The 14,964-nt window shown below is 37.9% G+C and overlaps 1 protein-coding gene across 1 annotated transcript in view; it reads right to left on the bottom strand.

Annotated features, from left to right (window-relative positions):
• LOC149437111 (dedicator of cytokinesis protein 2-like) overlaps positions 1-14,964 on the bottom strand; it is a gene marked incomplete at its 5' end in the record, with an annotated part of 102,499 nt that overhangs the window by 49,094 nt on the left and 38,441 nt on the right. The window contains 6 exons of the mRNA XM_089661111.1: positions 344-520; positions 3,001-3,087; positions 8,242-8,326; positions 9,018-9,099; positions 11,262-11,403; positions 14,114-14,218. Of these exons, the coding sequence (XP_089517237.1) occupies positions 344-520; positions 3,001-3,087; positions 8,242-8,326; positions 9,018-9,099; positions 11,262-11,403; positions 14,114-14,218 (678 nt within the window). The remainder of the gene's footprint in view (positions 1-343; positions 521-3,000; positions 3,088-8,241; positions 8,327-9,017; positions 9,100-11,261; positions 11,404-14,113; positions 14,219-14,964) is intronic.

The raw sequence follows: 14,964 nt of genomic DNA, 5'->3' as shown, positions 1-14,964 counted from the left end.
TGTCCAAGTTCTTTTGGATTGTTTTCTCACTGTATAAACTTTACTTTTTTGTGTGTTCAATTTGTATTTTGTTGGGCAACAAACTGTGCATTGTTGAGTTTTGGGCATATTATCAGCATAATACTTTATAACTTTTGTATTAATTTTGGAGATGTCACTGATATCATTCTCGGTTGATTATATGTTGACTGCTGTGTCCAGTCAGCATACGTTTGACATGTATGTGATAGTATTTCTGCTAATGTCACAGTTGTTCAATCTTTTGTTACTGTCTTTGAAAAAACTTTATTAAAACGAATTGAAAAGAAAAAGTTACATTGTAAAAATATATTTGTTTTCTCACCTTTTCATAGTTTGCAAAGCCACCCATAACTGCAGGATCCACTATACCATTCAGACACATTGATAGAGGATTAATAGGAAGGTTTTCATCCCGCTGGTACTGATTGATGAGCATTAGAATCTTTTCATTGGTTGCAGACATTGTTTCAATTGCATTTTCCAGCGGGCTAATGGTTGTCTGTCAAAAAAAGGATGCATCAAATAATATTTTAACAAAATGTTGCATGTGTAATACACAATCTTTAGTAGAGATTGGCTCTGTTCAGTAAAGTGAAAACTGCCAAAAGATTTCTCTCTTTAAAGGGTGCTATTTTCATCTAGCGATCCAGGCAATAACACATTTCCTGTCTTAAAGTGTCTCCACTCTGAATGGAGGCGCAACGGAGACACCTCTGCAGGTCAGCCATCAGAAATTTTGGGGGCCCTTACACAGCTTTGGGCCTCGGCCCCTCCAGGCCTGACCACCAACATTCCCCAGGGCCCACTCACTGGCTGCCCCGAGTCCTTCAGTCCACCCACTTTTATTTTAACACTCTTACAACTAAATATATGTAAATGAAAAGTGTATTCCAAGTCATCAGTTCTTGTATCCCCATATATTCAGCAAAGAGATGGCCCAATCCAGCAAAGAGATGGCACAACCCAGCAAAGAGACATCTTCATTTATTCAGCAAAGAGACTGGCCAATCCGGCAAAGAGACATCCCCATATATTCAGCAAAGAGACTGGCCAATCCAGCAAAGAGACATCTCCATATATTCAGCAAAGAGACATTCTAATCCAGCAAAGAGACATCTCCGTATATCCCATATATCAAAGAGACAGTTCAATCCAGCAAAGAGACTTCCCCATATGGCAATTGTTAATAAAAGATGGCACATTCAATACACACAGCCAGGTCCTTCTAGTGCCTCCACACCTTTCAGATGAAAGCCCCCCCTCCCTGCACACACAGCCATCCTAGCCAGAAGAATCTCCCAGAAGGAACCTGGACATGAACCTGGGACAACATGAACATGATTGTCCCATGTTGCAGAATGTGAATAGCAGCATGTCCATTCTTTCACCTAATGCCAGACAACAAGGCTGCCACATATCTTACTTTGAAGAAGAAAGGACTTCCTGGACTCTTGTACCCTTTGTGACGTGGTTTAGGCAGAAAGTGGACTATTTCTTCAGTTTTGGGCGCAAATGTAGTAGTCTCCTGTGCCAGACAAGTACATTACAGTCCTTGCCTCTTCTATAGCAATCTGCCAGGCAGAATGGGGCTGTAATGTACTTGTTTGGCACAGGAGATTAAGACATCTGCACCTGAAAGTTAAGAAATAGTCCACTTGGCTGGGGAAAGTTTTTTCTCTTTTTGATTGCTACAGATACACTCTGCCTCCACCCACCCCCCTCCTCCCTGCTGATTTGGCTGGGCCAATACAAGAGGACCGAGAAAACAGTGGGAGCACTTTTCCCCACAGAGCAGCCAAAGCAGCCTGGGGGAGGGGGGCCCGGCCATGGTTGAGGCCTGGGTGGCTGGCCCCCTCAGGACGCCCAGGCCTCCTACATTTGTATGTGCTCCCCCCCCGATGGCGGCCATGCATCTCTGGACAACAGCATTGTCAATCTAGGGAGAAGGTAGTGTTAGACTAGCAGTTTTAGATGGACTTTACTAATAAATTAATGCTGAACCCCAGATAACACTTTTTATGCAGTTACAGCATCAGGTGTGTGTTTTCCTTTTTTGGATAAAAGTTTTAAATAAATTAATGAAAGCTGACTATTGTCAGCACCCCTGTCAGTGCCTCAACCCTCTAATTGCCATATTTGCTGGACAGCTTGGTCTGTTACAGAAAGTAGACAAATAACTGGCCACATCAGCAGATAGAAATAAAGGAAAAAGAAAATAGGAATTGCTTGTTTAGAGACCATGACCTGACACGCTGGAAATTTTGGAACTGAAATATTATGTGTAAGTTAGCATAACATATCACAGAGAATCATCCCTTGAATCAAAGAGCTGAGCTTTTTTTCTTCCTGAAATGTAAACTTTTTTTGTAGATTTCAGGTTCCAGGCAGCACCATCATGAGTTAGCATGCAATTTAAAGAAGCCAGGAATCATTTTATCACAATACAACAGGCTCAGAAAAAGATTTGCGAGTTTTAATTTATATGCACGTTGGCTACAGTTAGAGACATTGGGACCTGCTATGTCTGTATTAGAGGTATCTATCTTTCTTTCTATCCATTCAGTCATATCCGACCCTTGGCGATTGCATGGACCGTCACTCACAAGTGACTTCTTCCATGAATTCTCTTAGCAATTATTTTACAGGGTAGGTTGCCAGGTCTTTCCCCAACCCCTACCATGCAGGATATCCCGCATGGCCAGGGATAAATAGTAAGGATTTTCTTTCTTAATAGTATAAGCATATTAGATGTTTTCAAATCTCTGCAGAGATAGCTATAAACCAAATTACTATAGCAGCCTAAAATGGATGTGGCAAAGCTACTGTTTTATATGCCAAAGATCTGGCTGATTCAAAATTTATTATGAATGCTGAAAAAATTAGTACTATGTCTCTCAGATAGTTCTCTATTACATAAAATCATTGCCTGAATAGATTTCTAGTGAAAATAAAACTTAACTATATGAAAAGGGTACGTACTTGTGAAATTGATATAACCTCAAACCAGCGTAATATGCCAGGAAGTTTGTAAGCTGTAACAAAAGTTGTTCTCTCAATCCACATAGACTATAAAATAAAAGAAATAATGAATCATTAATGGTTAAAACCAGAAAAGGCATATAAAAGGGTTTATGTTAATCACATTCAAATGTTAAAAATTGCATCCTTAGAAATTGTTTCAGAGAAAGGGGAAAAATGATATAGACTTATTTCAATTTGCTTTAACAGGAAAACATAATTCTTCCTGACCTAATGACACTTGGAAATATTTTTAATTCATCCTGAATGTTTTAATGTACGTTTATCATTTTAAATGTTTAAATTTTTTTGCTTTTTACGTTGTGCTTTTTGGAATACACATTACTCTATTTCACATTTTTAGAATCTGCTAGGATCAGTTCTTGTTGAAGTCTATTCCACACTATTATAGGCCTTAGGGTGCACATACGTGACTCGTTCATGACAAACAGGTTTCACAGTTTTCAGACTGCCTTGTAAACTAATAGGTTGTGACATTGTGTACCTCAAGCTGTTTGTATCACAAAAGATGTTTTAATTTGTTTTAAGTCTATGGAAAAGTATGAAAGCTGTCCCTATTGGACAGGGGTTGTTGCAGGTCACAGAATCTTTAAAGGGTGAGTAAATATCTTCTCATATGTTACTATAAACACAAATCTTCCCACCAGTGGGCACCTGCAGACTTTGAGCTTACAAGGTATGCCCTAAAGTACATTTGGCATGCCTTGTACACCCTGAAGTCATTCGCCTTTGTTACATCACATGGAATAATAAATAATACATTATTTTAAAAATGGCCTTTATTTTCTTAGTAAACAGCATTACCATTTGTAACAAGAAACATTGTTTTAGTGTCATTATAAATTAGAATAAATCACAGAACAATATTTGCATTTTTTTATCTACAAGAATATGTGTTTTAAAACTAACAGTGGTCAAACAATTTTTTTTCATTTTGCTGTGTTTGTTTTTTTGTCTCCAGGATGCACAGAATATAAAATGATATTGTAATTATTCAAAAGTTTTTTTTTTTGTGCTTTCACTGTCCCATCTGGGAGATTTCCATTTTCTTCCTGTCCCAGAGATACAACAGGAAGTGAGAGGAAAGCTCTACAAAATGAGGGGAAATCCCTCCATAGACAGTTGTCATTGAAACAGATATCCCCATTAGTAGATTTCTCTTTACCTTCTATTCTGGTGATGAACATAACATATTGGATTTCCAATCACTTTCTGTCTCTGGGACATTAGGCAAAAAGGATGAATCTCCCCTGCATCGACACAGATAGCTAACGAACCTGACAAAGGTTCTAACTCATCCCTATACTATTTAAAACTAATACAATTGTAGATGTTCCACTACAATAGGTTGTTAGAAGCAATCATTGTATTTTACCAACCTAGTGAAATAATCAATTCTGCTATTGGCTTTCCTGTTGGATTTGCTTGGTTCTAAAGTACCTTATAGAAGGAATATTTAGATACTTGGAGTTAGCTTTTTCAAAATATCACAGAAAAGGTTCCTAGAAAAAAAACCTTAGTGGAGTTTTCAGTTAAAATAATATCTGTACTTTGTTGAAATATTCAGCTTTATTTATTAACACAACCCTCCACCATTTATCAGCTGACTTCACAAACAATTCTTTCTTCTCTAACAGCTGATGGATGGTGTGAGCTGCAGCACAACTGATGAATGGAAATATTGTAAAAATGAAAGGCATAGCACAATATGGTAACGTATATCCAGGGTTCCATTAGAGATATATCTCCAATGAGGGTGGTGAGGGTAATTTAGGAATGCCTAATCAGTTTGTGGTAATTGGGGATTCTATGATCAGAAGGACTGATAGAATAATTTGTTACCAGGATCTCCTCAACCAAATGGTTTGCTGTTTCCTCAGTGCCAGAGTGAACTGGGTTTACAAACTGCTGGGAAAAGCTGAGCATAGCCCAGCTTTCTTGATCCATGTTGGGACCAATGATAGAATACATAGAAGGCACAGGATCCTAGAGAATCAGTGTTGATTGGGGAATCCCTCCCACAAAGCTACTGTTTTTTGCCGGGGGGGGGGGGGGGATCGGGGAGACTGCCCTGCCAGTAGAACTCCCTATTAGTAGTGGCTATAGCCACTAGCAGTAATAGCATGTAAACATCCTACTGCTAGTTGTACTTAAGTCCTACAACAACCGAATTGGGTACAATCAGCCCACCCATAGATGGTTTGAATCTTGGATGGCCCCTGCTGAATCGGCCAAGATTTAAACCATCTATGGCCAGCCTTTATGGGAAGGCTGGAGGAGTATTTAAAATAGGAGGGGAGGAACAATTAAAATATAATGGGCAGGAAAGTCAGACAGGGGTCAGACACTAATGGAGGAAGGAATAGAGGAATGGCTGCGTATGGTTATTCATATTTCAAAGTTAATTATTGGAGTTTGTTACTAGCCACCCAGTGTTAATGAGGAGGTGGAGAGATAATAAGAGCTGCAAGGGCTGACACAATTATAATTATGAAGGATATTAACTACCCTGAAATTGTCTAGAATAATGGCACTGCTGGAACAGAATCAGGGAGGAATTTTTAAACCTATTACAAGTCAATTTTTTAGGTACAGTTTACAGATGCTCCAACTAGAAATTATACTCTCTGGACCCAATAATCTCAAACCATGCTGAGCATATTTTCAATGTTCATATAAAAGTACATCTGAGCAGTAGTGACCATAACATGATTTAATTTAATGTAGGCTGTAAACAACAGGTACATAATAGAAACATAAAAGTTTTTCCAAGGATGAGCGCTGCTCTCCAAACAGACTGGGAAGGAATATTTTCATTGAAACACACAGAACAGAAATGGCAATGTTTTAAATTGACTGTATGAAAACACACTGCAATATTCAGTGTATTTTCATGGGCAAAAAGTTTAAAAGGCTAAAAATAAAACCAAGTTCACTTATTGCAAACAGGTGGATTGCCCCTTTACCCCCCTCCCACTCAACTTGGTATAAACAGTAATAATTGACATAAACCAAACGTGGTTGTCCGTTTGATAAATTATGGGACTATAGCACTCTAGGTATAGCATCTAAAGAAATTAATATTAGACAGGGTACTCTCTTGATATTATTCTAATTGCCCCTCTTTTTATTGGTAGTTTTTATAATGGTAGTCTTGTGATGTTTACCCCGCTTTACAGGTTCTTAAAGTGATAATAAAAGGTTCAGTTTTATTTTTGAAATAGGAAACATATTATACCTACCTGCACTGTGCAATGGTTTCGCAATGGTTTTGCACAGAGCAGTCCTGATCCTCCTCTTCTCATGCATGGTTCGGCCCTGCCCTCTGCTCACTGGCTGTAATCAAAATCAGTGGGAGCCAATGGTTCCCACTGATGTGTCTCAGCCAATAAGGAGGGAGAGACCCAGAACAACCGTTGCTCTCATGCACATCGCTGGATCGAGATCAGGCTCAAGTAAGATTTAGGGGGGCTGAGAGGGGAGCTGCACACTGAAGGTTTTTTACCTTCATGCATAAAATTCAAGAAGTTACACAGTTAGTCTGGCTGAAAAAAGACAAAAATCCATCCAGTTAAACCAAAAAAGTTATAATCCTATACCCACAGCTGATCCAGAGGAAGGCAAAAAAACCCAGCAAAGCATGATCCAATTTGCTCCTGCAGGGAAACAAAATTACTTCTAGATCCCCCGGGAGGCAATCGGATATTCCTTGCATCAACTTTACCTATAAATGTTTACCTATAAATGTTAGTATCCAGTTATATTCTATGTATCCAAGAAAGAATCCAGGCCTTTTTTAAAGCAATCCACTGAGCTGGTCAGAACCAACTCTTGAGGGAGTCTATTCCACATTTTCACAACTCTTACTGTGAAGAAACCTTTCCGTATTTGGAGATTAAATCTCTTTTCCTTCAGAAGTAAACAGTGCTCCCTTGTCCTCTATTGGCCTCAGGGTGAATAACTCTACACAGAGTTCACTATATGAACCACTGATGTATTTATACATGTTGATCATATCCCCCCTTAATCTCCTCTTCTCAAGAGAGAATAAATTCAGTTCCTCTAATCTTTCCTCATATCTGAGCTCCTCCATGCCTCTTATCAGTTTGGTTGCCCTTTTCTGCACTTTCTCCAGTTCCCCAATTTTCTTTTTGTGAATTGGTGCCCAAAACTGAACTGCATATTCCAGATGAGGTTTTACTAATGATTTGTACAGGGGTAAAATGATATCTCTCTCTGGAGTCTATACCTCTTTTATTGCAAGAGAGGATTTTGCTCGCTTTAGAAACCGCAGCTTGGCATTGCATGCCATTATTAACCTTGTGATCAGAACTCCCAGATCCTTCTCCACCATTGACTCCCCCAGTTGTACCCCCCCTATTATGTATGATGTATGCATATTCTTATCCCCCAAGTATATAACCTTACAGTTATCAACATTAAACCTCATTTGCCACATAGTTACCCAATTAAACAGTGCATTGAGGTTGGCTTGTAAGTTGGAGACATCCTGTAAGGACGTTATTCCACTACAAAGCTTGGTGTCATTTGCAAAGACTGAAATTTTATTGTTAATCCCAGACCCTATATCGTTTTTAAATGTATTAAAATGTAAGGGTCCCAATGCTGTAAGTAAGGTAAAAAAAACCTTCAGCCTTTAGAACCACTTTCATGTATGACAAGATATTTGAATGTTCTGTTGTGGAAATATCGGGTGTTGTATCTTTTGTTACCTGCTAAGATAATATAAAGATGACACTGGTTTACTATATAAACATGCCTTTATTTTATGGTAGTTGTTCCTTCGTTCCGTTTATGGAGAAATTCTGAAGAGGTGGGATGATTCTTTTTTGTATACCATGTCAGTAAAATTATTTGATTTAATAAAAAAAGGAATTCAAGGCAACAAAAATTCAAAATGAACGACAAGTTGCAAAAGAAAGTAGGACAACCCCCCAAATTATTCAAATATAATAATAGTATAAAGGTCAGGTCTTAGAATGTAGGCCCTTTACAAGATAATTTAGAGTATTGACACAGCGCCAGAACAAACTCAATGGCCCAAAATTGATATGGTCCAGAAACATTTAGACAAAATAAAGGTGAAGGCTTACACGCACATGTCCTCAAAGAATTGAGCTCTGTTATTTTACAGCAATACAGGAAGTTTAATATACTTACAGCAAATTCATTCTCTGGATCAATGGACCCCTTCCTAACAGGTCTTGAGTAGTGGAATCTCTGCACATAATTTGACTTATAAAAGCTGTAAAACATGAAGGAGTTTTAGGTAAAATAGACAGTGGCGCAAACTTTATCTCTTGCTCATGATCATACTATAATTGAATGCCCACTTAGAAATCTTACCCCATAGAGCCATACAAATAATAACTGCATTAATTTTATTGATTTTTTTTTTTTTGCATTTTAGATGACATAATTAGCAACAAAATTGTGAACTCTCACTTATACTTGTAACATATGAGATAATTCACAACAGTGGCAGTATCTTTTTGATAAGGATCTACAAATGATAAAAGGTTATAGTGGGGATTTTGCTTTAATGTGACAAAACAAATTTGTAATATAGATATTTCATTTAAGTAGCAACTACAGTAAGCATGTAAAGCAATTCACTGAACTGCGTATGCAATCCAGACACCATTGCAATTATGCTAGTTAGAATACTTACCAAGTTTTAAAGTACCTGAAAAAACCTTGTTGGAAAGACAGGCTTGTAGACAGGTGTAACCAGGGGCGGACTGACCATTTGGAAACTCGGGCCAGTAGGGGGCCCCATGAGATGCCCCTGGTACCTTTTTCATAGGCTTTTTTGAGTTTGGGCAAAAACACAGGGGCCCCATGATCCCCTATTGCCCGGGGGCCCCATGAGTTGTCAGTCCGCCCCTGGGTGTAATGCTGCATTTACTAAAGGTAAGCTAGTGATTGATACCTACTTTATTATCTGGTCAGGCACTGGTTTGTTTCTGAACTGGGGTTGCTCTTCAAGCACAGGTTGCACTGTGAAACATTGAATGTCTGCAATGCCAAGTTGTTAAGGCAATATTGAATATTATTTATAATTATAATTAAAATAATACTAAGATTTTGGCAAACTTGATGTAAGTACTGGAAAATGAGACAAATACTGAGTTCTTTGAACTTTATACCTGAGCTAATGATGGAAATGCAAGTTGCTTCTGAACTGAATAAAAAAAAAAATCTAAGTATTCTAATGATAATCTTCAAATGTATGAGAACTGATATCGCTGATGTATTAAAGTAATATTAAACCCCTTAGTGCTTTAAGCACTTTCAGCAGCTGATTGAATGATTTACTGAGTATGTATTTTCTCTATCTTTTAATTGCCAATGATAAAAACTGCACTGTCCACATTTAGCTCTTTCTTGTGAATACCAGAAGCTTAGGGAAGCAGCACTGAGAGAGCAGGAGCCAGCAGCATTGAAAGTTGTAAACTCATAATGCTGGTGTAAGAATTTTAACAATGTTTATGGGGAATGTTTATTTTATTGTACTCAATGTGCTATAAAGACCGTTTAATACTGCTTTATGATCTGTCTTTGATATTTCACATTTGTTTTCCTTGTTTTAATACATTTCAATAACAAATAGCACGATTACAAACCATGTTGTGCTCAGGACATGTGAATAACAGAAACATACTGTGCAGCGTAATCTCCCTTCTTTATTATATCCTTCAATTCTTTTATTTTGTGTGTATTTGATATTACATTACGTCTACCATGGCCATTTGTAATTTTTAGTGAACTTCAAACCAAGAACCTTGCTTCTACCATTGCTTTCTATTTGGACTTGTCTTTTGGTCAATCTTCTGCCTCATAGCTGCCTATCATTTCCTGCCTCCCCTTTCCTTTCTCTTATCTGCAATCTAGCATAGCTCCTCTCCAGCTACATTTCTTGTGATATAAACCAAATAATAGCAGCACAACTCTTTCTACTGCATGTTCATGTTTGGCATCAATCTGATAAACACTTGTTATATATAGTGGCTATGAGACTGACATCTTTTACACACACACACACTCCCTCACACACATGCACACCACTTTTTGACAATGTTTCATTAAGAATGTTATGCTCAATTCAATGCCTTGATAAAGTCAATAAGGCATAGATATTACTAATTGATCTGATTTGATTGCAAGATTTTTTTTGTGGTGATGTTGTCGATGGTGCCAACTTTTGGCATGTCTGTAGCTGTATCACAGTGGGCCAGTTTTCTGTTTTGAAGCTATGCAGTTGTACTTTTGATACAAGCTTAATTGCATGTGAAATCAGGGCTATTGTCTGAAGCTCTTCTCATTTTATGGTTCAATATCACAGAACAGACAGGAAGAAAATATTTTTAGGGGCTTGTAAGGATGGTGGAGTGTTATAATATTATGGCCCCCTATCTCCCTCTGTAAACGGTAGCTAGTGTTCTGTTACATGACTGGAGGAAAATCTCTTCCAATCAGGAGACATGGCTCTGTTTGCTGGGCAGTAAAGTAGCTACAAAAGGCCTTGGAGAAGGTATCATTAGAGAAAGACGGAATCTTGCTCCTGGGGGAAAATACAGACAATGTACTCTGTTCCTCCAGAGATTACTGAGGGTTGAGTAAAGGCAATTTTGAGAGATTTTGTAGTGAAAGATGCTACAACGCAATTCATGCACCAACTAGTGTTTTTCAATGACAAAGGGACTGCAGATTAAACTTTATTTTACCACCTTTAAGCATGTGTTGGATCTTTGGGTAATGATCTACCACCCTTTTCTACCTAGTCGCAGTAACTATATAACCAAACAGCAGTGGTGTATTCCTGTGTCTCCAGTTCACCCATAAAAGAACTTATGTGAAGGGACATATGAGATCAAATAAGTGAATAGAAGAACCCCTTTCCCACAGTCTGTATATGGCATGGTTTATAAAAAGTAGGTATCTGATTTGTAAAGAAACTACAATGGGATGACTTTACATTGGTGCCACTATGGAGCTGCCATTACCTTGCTTTACCCTGCTTCCTGTGATATCATGTTACTGGCTGAGATTTCATTTAACTAAACAGATATCCATTCAATATGTCATGATCATAACTGAATAAGAAGGGCACACTTTATGAATGCAACTAATAGTGTATACAACATGTAGAATAGCAAAGTATGTAAAATTAAGGATACATTGTCCATGAGAGTTTTTTATATCATCTCCTGGGCATGAGGTTGTATTCAGTTTTTCTGAAAATGGAAACTGGCCCATTAGCTGTGTCAAAAAATCTTCTCTCCGCTCATATTCTTTTCCTCGGTAAATAAAAACTTTATTCTACAAAATTAAGAACATTTCATTGTAAAAGTTAGTACTGTTAAATAGCACACACATCAAGAGTAAAAAGAAAAATAATAGAAAGTAAAAGCAAAACGCAAACGCAACTGTGTTGGTAACTACTGTATATTTGTAATGACATGGATCATAGATCAAACCCCTTACAAGCCATGTTTCAAATCAGCTAATAAAAAGGCAATTGTCTACACTTAATTAAATTACCATTTTGAGTAAGCAATAAGACTCCAAAAAAGAAACTTTACAAAAAAACAATAGCTGGACATACTCTCAATAACATTGCCTATTTTATTCTGGGTGAGCACATAGTGCAAGTTAAGGGGCATTGCACCAACAGACCTACAATATAAGATGGGTTCTTTCTCCACAGACTGATAGTGTAAGGGGGCACTTCTTCAATGATCACCATGTAAAGGAGCACTACACTGACTAATCTACATAGTACATATCCCAGACATATTCTGACCACTGAATTCAGTAATCTGTGCCATACATTACATACTCCTTACTGCTTTAATCTTTAAACTCTGCTGTACTATATCTGTTTCTTATTGCTGCACTTTGTAAACTGCACACATCTGACTAACATTCATTGTATCAGTTGCTAGTTACTAAGTATCCCTATTTCAGAAAGTTATTTCTTAAGGAAGAGTCAAAGGAGACAAAGTTTTAAAAAAACATACTTAATAGAAGAGGTTTTGTTTTTTTTTAATTATCCCTTGTCTTGGGGTTTACAGTCTGTGTATCTATGAGCATCTCCCCTGTGTCACAGTAAATAAAGCATACTTTTTGGGTACAAGCACTGTACCATATGTTCTGTATACCATGTATACAGTGAACTCATGCTCTAGCTAACCATTCCCCTTGAAGCAATACAAACATATCAACATGATATAGCCACAGACACCATTTTTCACAGATTTCCCTGTGCAGATTGACAAAGGTGCTCAAAGTCTTTCATAATCCTTGCAATATTCCTGATTTTAAATATGTTTGCCTATTCATTTCTAGGTGTTATAACATTTATTTCACCATCTTAAATAACTGCAAGTACAAGCACTGAAAAATCAGGTATTTTAAATGCTTATTTTTAGTATTTTTCTTTTCATAAAAAATTGTTGTTCACCTTTGAAATTACTAGAAAATTTGACAAGTACAAAAAGAGTCAATGCCCTAATATAACCCCCTCTACTCTGCAGGTCATGAAAAAACAAAGGAGAATAATATAGTGTGTTACTTGCGTGACCACTCTGAGTCTGTTGGCACTAGCACATCTACTGTAAGATGGCAGTTTCATACAGCAGTGTACCAAGCATAAATAGACATATAATCTTATAGGAAGATCTTTGCTGCAATGAATGGTCTAGGGTCTCTTTGAAGAAGTCTCACTTCCATTCTTTTTAATGTGTTCTGTTCCCTGGGATACGACTTGCATAAAGTACAGTGTGGTACATTGCAGTAATGTGTGCATTTCTGCAACATACCAGGCTGGTAGGTTATTGACCTTAAATCTATATAATGATCTTAAAATATCATCCAAGAAAAAAATTAGGGAATAAACTATTAGAAGTAAATCTAGTCTCTTGGGGTATTGGTCCCTATTATTATATTGTAAGCTCTCAGGAGCAGGACCCTCCTAACCCTTGTAATTTGAGGTGATTAAGCTCTTTAAGGGCTTGTTCACACTTGGCTGTTTTACCAACGCTTGCCAAACGCCCCTATAGCGTTTGGCAAGTGTTGGTCCGGCATTTGCGGAGCGTTTTTTAACGCTCGGCAAACGCTCCGCAAACGCCGCATGCGCGGTTTAGCGGCGGTTGCTAGGTGTTTGCCGAGCGTTAATAACGCCCCACAAACGCCTATAATGCAGTTTGAGTGGTGTTACCACTCCGCAAATGCCCTGCAACCGCGTCGCAACCGCACCGCAAACGCCGGCCGGGCATTTGCAGAGCAGCACCATAGACGAGAATAGCAGGCTTCAACGCCTCCTGACTCGACCAGAGGCTTCCGTTTTGCCGTGACGCGACGCAACGCGACGCAAACGCTTCCGTTAGAACAGCACCATGTGCTGTAATATGCAGAATTGGCAGAGGCGTTTGGGAAGCGGTAAAAACGCTTCCCAAATGCCTCTCTGCCGCCTGCACACAACGCTAGTGTGAACGTAGCCTAAGTGAGATTGCGTCAGTCTGAACTGCTTTTTAAAGGCATGGCAGCCCAATGTTATTCAAAACAAAGTGTAAAGGAAAGTCCATGCAATGTAAGTTTTGTAAGCCTTGTTTACAGCAACCCTGCACACCTATGTCACACAGTCTGCCAGCGTCCAGCAAAACCCAGACAGAGGATTGAAGGTTCTGTCCCAACCGAGATACTTTGGAACCTTCAAACTCCAGGATTACAAAACTCAAAACACAGCTTTCTCCACTCAGAAACAAGTCTGGAACTTTGCATGAAGCCTTAATGAAAATTCTTTGTCATTTCTACTTTAATTTCCTAAACTCACATAGTGGCAGAGCCTCGCACTGTCTCACCCTCCTGCATTGAATTGTATTGTTTCTCCCTTTATAATGTAAAGAACTACACAAACAGTTGGTGCAATATAAATCCTGAATAATATTAATATTGGGCTTGCTCATTTTACAACTCTAGTGGCACTCACAAAATTAGTTTCAATCTCAAAAAAAAAAAAAACATGTACCCGGAGGAATGTTGGGAAACCTTGGCCATAATATCCAACTGCAAAATAATCAGGCTTTGGGCGAAGAATTTTCATTATGTTTTCATAAAATTTTGCTTGCTGAGTCTGTCAGTGTTATAAAACACAGAAAAATAAGTTGAAATACTTAATGTAATGGCCATAGCAAAGTTGTTGATTTTTACGTTCACTTTATGTAGTTATACACAATAATTACATTTAAACTAGGAAAAGAGAAAGACACAATAAAATACAATTGACGATTCATGAAAAATATAAAAACTACCTTTTATCCACATTTTTATATACTGTATATAAACAATAAAGTTACATAAATAGATTTGCAAATTACAAATATTGAAATATGCTAACATTGACTTTTCAAAATGTTTAAAATTATATTATTGTTCATAAATGCACACAACATGGTATATACAGTATGTACACACAGTCGGCACACTTAATAAATCTAACAGCAGCAAATAATCAACAGGTAGAATTGGTTCTCTGGATTCTGACAGAAGTGCATGCTCATACGATTTCCAGATGTTGGGGGCAATTTCCTAAGCAGCATCTTACCGAATCCGAGTATTCAGTAAGATACTGCACAATATTTTAAAAATAAACTTTGGCATTCAATAAAAAAGCTACTAAAATATCGCATGAGTTATTTTATTAAGTCATGTGCTATTTTAGTAGTGAAAACATGCATTAATGTATCAGCTGTCAGCAGGGTTCCCCACTTCCAGCTGAATGTAAAAAAATGAAATGTCGGTAGCTAGAAATTAAGCAAAGAAACAGTGTAAACCCCCCCTAAACCCCCCTATCATTACCAAGCCCTTCAGTTCTGGTAT

The sequence above is a fragment of the Staurois parvus genome, unplaced genomic scaffold (genome assembly GCF_062004578.1).
Source record: "Staurois parvus isolate SC_StPar_1 unplaced genomic scaffold, SC_StPar_1.0 ptg001314l, whole genome shotgun sequence".
Taxonomy (NCBI): Eukaryota; Metazoa; Chordata; class Amphibia; order Anura; family Ranidae; genus Staurois; species Staurois parvus.
Note: the sequence above shows the minus strand (reverse complement) of the source record. Positions and strands in the feature narration are given on the sequence as shown.